Below are 6,000 nucleotides of genomic sequence, written 5' to 3'. Positions count from 1 at the left end.
CGAATCCATATCTAGTCACAAATTTAACGTGCATGATTCTCAATAATTGATAATATATAATAATAATAATAATAATAATAATTACTATTTTTTTTTTTTTTTTTTTACATTCGTTCGTGATCAGATAATACATGTGCCAGCAGTCCATATAAGTCTTCAGAGAAAGATCAACATTGATCAAATATACCTTTTTTTTTGGCATACCGTTCTTATCGTGAACTTTTCACCTGGATATTGGTACTTAACAGTTACACTTCACATAAATCCAACCTAGATAGATTTACACGTACACACTCCACATGCACATAATAATTTAGTAATTCTAAACCAAAGCAATATCTGTGAAGCTGCAAGCATTTCTCCGACCCATTAGACAACAGTGAAACCGCTGGCTTCAATCCCTCATTCGTTAAGTCTCACTGTGATAATTTCAAAGGAACCTCTATAAGTGTACTCAAAAAGCTGTAGTTGAAACAAGTTTTAAACACAATAAGAAAATGCTAACACAATGGACCACCAATCAGTAAAGATTTCTAGTTCGCAGATTAACAAGAAGACTCTCTGTCTCTGAATTCTTAATGGGCTATTCTGATCCGTTTTGGGCCGTTTCTAATTACAAGTGGGTCTTTTGAAATTTGAACTAAATCAGTGAAAATTTTGAATTAGATAATAAAAAACAGATTAAAATAAGAAAATAACGAATTTAGTGATAGTGCAGTATAGTGTGGTCTCGTCTCCTTCTCTCTTGTCTTCTCCAGCTCAGAGTGCTTGTGGGGTTTCCCCTATGGAGCTGCCTCTGTCTCTGTCTCGTCGTCTCCTAGGGTTTTGGATTAACAAACCACAATTAACGAGGCTTGAATCATTCTCCCCACTTGCTGGCGAAGATCCCCAGATTTTGCTCCTTCGGAATTTAAAGCAACGATTTTTGTTTTTTTCTTAAAAACAAAATCTTTAACAATGAGATCGAGATCGGATAGTAAAGACGACGTCGGAGAAGATGAACTCCGACGACGAAACCCTTATGAAGTCCTTGGCATACCTACCAATTCGACTGATCAAGAGATCAAAAGTGCTTATCGAAGAATGGCTCTCAGGTCTTTTTCCCAACTCTGTGACAAAAAAGTTTAAAACTTTTGTGAATTTTGATGTTGTTAGGGATGCAGTTTAGGTTCAGAAGTGAATCCAAGCTGTGTTTGTTGTTACCAGTACTGAAGTTTAGTTTTATTTTAAGGTACCATCCTGATAAGAATCCAAACGACCCGGTTGCAGCGGATATGTTTGAGGAGATTACATTTGCTTATGAGGTCTTGTCTGATCCGGAGAATCGCCGTCAATATGATACTACTGGCTCTGAGGTGAGGTTTCAATTCAAGTTCTGAGTTTTTGTAACATCCTAATCTTTGATGGTTTATTAAAACCATTGTATGAAGCACTGGGGAGATGTGTCTTGCTCTGCACTTTTGCAGTGTCTAGATAACCTTAAATCAGCTAAAGTGATAATTTCTAGTTCTTATTTAGACGCCCTTTTGTCCAAAGTCGACTAGACTTTACTATATCTAGTTTTATATTGGTTGAACTGTGGTGTTTATGTAGGCTCCTGGTCCGGAAAATGAAGATCTTGAGCTTGATCTATCAAGCTTAGGAGCTGTTAATACTATATTCGCCGCGCTGTTCAAGTGAGTTTCGTTGAAACAGGCTTTCTCTACTCTCTGTTTTTTCCATTACTACCAAAAATCCCCTTAACAACTTGATGATTTTTGTTGATCACAGTAAGCTTGGAGTGCAAATCAAGACAACTGTCTCAGCAAATTTATTGGAGGAAGCGCTGAATGGTACAGTTACTACTTTGCCTCTTACTGTTGGGCAAGTTGTTTCCAGGAAGGTATGATAATTATTTGTTTAACACTAGCATTTACTTTCTTTTTGCATTAATGTGGTTCTGTCATCTTCACTGACATATTTGCTTCTCTAACAGGTTGAAAAACAATCGGCTCACTTTTATTCTGTTACGTTAACAGAAGAAGAAGCCGAGGCCGGATTGATATGTAAAGTGCAGTCATCTGCTAAGAACAAATTCAAGGTGCGTTGGCACAAACTTTTGTCTTTCGTGCTCAAGAGTCTCGTAGTTGTTTTTCATATTCTGTATCATACCGTCTGATTCCTTTTGCTTCTCAGTTACTTTACTTTGATCAAGAAGAGAATGGAGGACTGAGATTGGCCCTACAGGTATCAAGTTCCTTAACATATAATGTCAAAAATTCTGCATCCGGTTGAATCGTCATGCCTCTAAGTTTCCTCTGGTCACTAAACTATGTTTCATTTGCTTTCATTCTGCAAAAGGAAGACAGCAGGAAAACAGGAAAGCTCTCAACTGCAGGGTTATACTTTTTCGGTTTTCCTGTTTACCGTTTCGATCACAGGGTTAATTCAGTTAACTATCTTCTCTTCCGTCTTAAGTTCACACTTTTATATATATCTCTCAGTCACCAATGTACTCAGTTGTCTACCTTTTGGTCACAGAGGGCTCTCTCAAGGGATCCAGAGACCGGATTTTTCAAAAGGCTCGATGCATTCCAACCGTTTGAGATCACTGAACTGAAACCTGGATCTCATGTATTTGCTGTTTACGGTATGTTTTGTTTCATTCAATTACAGTTATAAATGAGTTACTAGACAACTCTGTTAGAAGTAAAGTAACCTCACTTGGTGTCATATTACATTAGGTGACAATTTTTTCAAAAGTGTGAGCTACACTCTAGAAATATTCTCATCTGCTCCATTCGAAAATGAGAAAGAGGATCTCCGGTCCACTGAAGCACATATAGTCTCGAAAAGAACTGAGCTATTGAAGTTTGAATCTGAATATCACGAGGTCTTTGCACAGTTCACAGAGATGGCTAGTAAATGCACAGGGGAAGTACAAGAGGTGAGAGAGAGAGCTGCCAATATCACTCCGTTTTCTTGGTTACATAAACATTTAACTGACATTTGTTTTGTTTGCAGATCGATGAGCTTCTCAAGAGGAGGAACGAGATATGTGCGGCGTACACAATCTTTCCACCGACGAAGCAAAGTTCAAGCAAGAGCAGAAGCTGGAGCAAGGGAAAGAGCAAGAAAAAGAGCAGTCTTTTAATGGAACCTAGAGAAGAAGGAGAAGTCGCAGTTAGGGAAGAAGATGGAGTGAAGAAGAAGAAATGGTATAATATTCAGCTGAGGCAAGACAAGAAAAAAACCTGAAGACACTCTTCTTGAGTTTGTTTCAGGCACATAGCTAAATTCCGAAAACGATATTATATGTTTCAGTGATAATGTTTATGCACAGCTACATTCCAAAAGTGGTATATGGTTTCTTATGCTTTGTCAGGTTCATCTCTTTGCACGCTTCGCCGGATTCATCTCTTCATATGTTTCGACAGTTTCACATTCACATTCTCTGTCCTCACTACTGCCAACTGCTTCTTCTTCGGAAGTTTTGCTGACTTCAAATTCACATTTGTTTTGCTGAAGCAGTTGGAGTAATTGAGTTGCGCATATGGAGTGTTATAAGGGCAAGTAAGGCTCTCCATTGATTCACAGTTTTTGCTGAGTGAATCTGGTAGTAGTGATGTGAGTCTTCTGCAGTTGTTAAGATAAAGTTGTACCCGATGGTAACTTCTCAAGCAATATGGAATGCTCTCAACATTAGTGTAGCTTAGGTATAGCTGCCTAACACTTCGAGGAACATTTGTTAATGACTTAAGCTTTTACATAGCTGATTATGTTGAGAACACGAAGACGAGACCGTAGCCTAATTGATGAAGGCACTTGTTCTACCTCTCTGATTGAGATAGAGAACTATGAGATGTTCCTAGAGATGTCTGCAAAGTTTCTCAAACTTTGGTATGCTGTCATATTGACCATTCAAGAGACGGCCAAGTTCATGTGAGTTGGAATGACTTCTAGCTTTGTGCAGGCATACATGCTCAACACTTTTCCTTTCATCGCTTACACTAAGGAATTGAAGGTTGCGCATTCTCTTGAAAGCTCCTTCGCTAAAAACACTTTGCTGATTTTGGATGTGTATCAAACGATATGCCAAACACGGTTCTAGTACCCTATACCAAATTCCAAATAGAAGAAACTATTAGCACAATACCAAATATGAAAAAGAAAGTGTAAAAGAACTTACTATATTATATTCAAGAACATCGTAAATCTCATGAGCATCAATTAAGATGTGGCGTTTCCAAGGTTCTCGTCTAGAAATGGCTTGTCTACCCATTTGTTGTAGTAATTTGTGCATCACTATATATGTCTATGAGACTATTGACTAGGTTTCTCAACCGAGAATGGCTTTTAATAATCTGGTCCGTGGAAGCTCCGGAAGACGTTCTATCTCCAACTCCAAGAAGGAGGAGAAGAAGAGAAAGAGGAAGCCATGAGAGATTGAAAGAGTAGTTAACGAGGATTATAGTATTTCAAAAGGGTAGCTATACAGTATTACGAAGACCAAGTCAGTGTATTAATGCAAATGCGTAAATAGAGGAGTAAAAAATGTCTTAACTGTGTTTCTTTGTTTTCATTTTAAAGACCGACTTTTGACTATTAACGGAAAACTACAACTTTAAGAACATATTTTTTCGAAAATTTGGAAAAGGTCATTGTTAGTTATGGACTTGTGAGTGAATCTGGTTCAAACAAGTGCGAAAGATTTGGGGATTATTTAAATCTAACGACTTTTTTTTTGTTTTTTTGACATTTTTAGTGGAGAAACACTTTGATCACAACTCTAGGAAAATGGATCACAACTCTAGGAAAATGGATCACAACTCTTGGCAATCCATTATCATTTGTGGATCGTTATTAACCATTTTGCTATGGAAAACATATATTTTCTTAGCATTTCCTTTTTTTTTTTCTCAAAAGAATTTGATTGGTAACTTTCAAGGGCCTTGTTTGCAAGCTTTGAATGTACCAATCAATATCGCGATTGGAAAAAGCAATTGGAGTAGCTGGTTGGAGAAAATGGTTGAAAAGGGTGGTTAGAAGGAGAAAAACCGGCGGTTGCCAACCGCCCCAAAAACAAAGCGGTTCGTTTGCAAATGAGGCAGTTGGATTTATTTTTAAATTCTATAAATTTTAAAAAATAATATTCATATTTGTTATTTTCTAAAGGAACTTATGAAAATAGAAATATTTTTTTTGAAAATATTTTCATATTTTAATTTATTTTTATGTTATTTTCTATAGTAACTTGTTTACTATTCAACCGTTTGTTACCAGTCAAAACTATTATTTAACCGCTTATTTTAATTTAACCATTTTTTTTTTCTATCTTCTCTAACCGCCTTTTTTTAACTGTCTTCTTTACAACTGCTGAACATTTTTTAACCGTCTTGTTTTAATGTTATTACCAATTGAAGTCTAATGTAATAAAGTAATGAAACTTGAAGTCCATATAGAGAGGAACACAAGCATTAATAATTAAATTATTAAAAATCAGTGAAAATTAATATATATATATATATATATATATATATATATATATATATATATATATATATATATTTTGGTATCATGAAAATCATGCTGAACTCGTCCGTATGAATATACTTTACCTTTTCCAGTATGTGCCAATAAGAAGACACAATGGCGAGAGAAAATCCTCTAAAATCAAATAAATAAATTTTAGACTAAACAATCTATCTATATAATAATAACAATCTAAATAAATGTGAAGAACAATTATAATTTTTCGTTGTATCTTTTCATAAAATATTTTATTTTATATTTTTTGACATAAAACTTTTAAGGTTATGTCTTTTTAGAAAGTTCCACCTGTTGAATATATAGTTGTGTATTTTACAAACAGTTGTGTCTATACAAATGTTCATATCTTTAAGTATCTATATATCGTTGTACCTTTACATTATTTTATTTTGTATTTTTGGACAGAAAACTTCTATGGTTATGTATTTTTAAAAATTTGCTTTTGTTGAATGTAAAGTTGTGTCTCATACA

General features: G+C 35.3%; 1 protein-coding gene and 1 non-coding gene across 3 annotated transcripts; one reads left to right on the top strand and one right to left on the bottom strand.

Moving 5' to 3' along the window:
• Window positions 1-668: 668 nt before the first annotated feature.
• LOC104750115 (chaperone protein dnaJ 39-like) lies at window positions 669-3,367 on the top strand. 2 transcript variants are annotated; one of them, XM_087493372.1, is made up of 10 exons: window positions 669-1,094; window positions 1,232-1,355; window positions 1,594-1,676; window positions 1,771-1,882; window positions 1,976-2,080; window positions 2,176-2,226; window positions 2,341-2,430; window positions 2,521-2,629; window positions 2,724-2,926; window positions 3,004-3,367. In XM_087493372.1, exons 1-10 carry the CDS (start codon window positions 958-960, stop codon window positions 3,235-3,237), a joined length of 1,248 nt encoding a protein of 415 aa, XP_087349498.1. In that variant the 5' UTR covers window positions 669-957; the 3' UTR covers window positions 3,238-3,367. The 2 variants fall into 2 exon arrangements, 1 of the variants encoding a protein (XP_087349498.1); XR_015585338.1 differs by having other exon boundaries at window positions 697-1,094; window positions 2,345-2,430.
• Window positions 3,368-5,404: 2,037 nt separating this feature from the next.
• Window positions 5,405-5,480, bottom strand: LOC147925215 (small nucleolar RNA snoR98). Its single transcript, XR_015585575.1, has one exon. It is a non-coding gene; the product is annotated as a small nucleolar RNA snoR98 (small nucleolar RNA).
• Window positions 5,481-6,000: the final 520 nt, after the last annotated feature.

This window comes from Camelina sativa, chromosome 16 (genome assembly GCF_030686135.1).
Source record: "Camelina sativa cultivar CO46 ecotype springtype chromosome 16, ASM3068613v1".
NCBI classification, from domain to species: Eukaryota; Viridiplantae; Streptophyta; class Magnoliopsida; order Brassicales; family Brassicaceae; genus Camelina; species Camelina sativa.
Note: the sequence above shows the minus strand (reverse complement) of the source record. Positions and strands in the feature narration are given on the sequence as shown.

Excerpts from the sequence above, each read along its gene's own strand:
- LOC104750115 (XM_087493372.1), top strand. The coding sequence starts at position 958 with ATGAGATCGAGATCGGATAGTAAAGACGACGTCGGAGAAGATGAACTC. Across the intron at positions 1,677-1,770 it reads ATATTCGCCGCGCTGTTCAA|TAAGCTTGGAGTGCAAATCA; the intron begins GTGAGTTTCGTT and ends TGTTGATCACAG. Across the intron at positions 2,630-2,723 it reads TCATGTATTTGCTGTTTACG|GTGACAATTTTTTCAAAAGT; the intron begins GTATGTTTTGTT and ends ATATTACATTAG.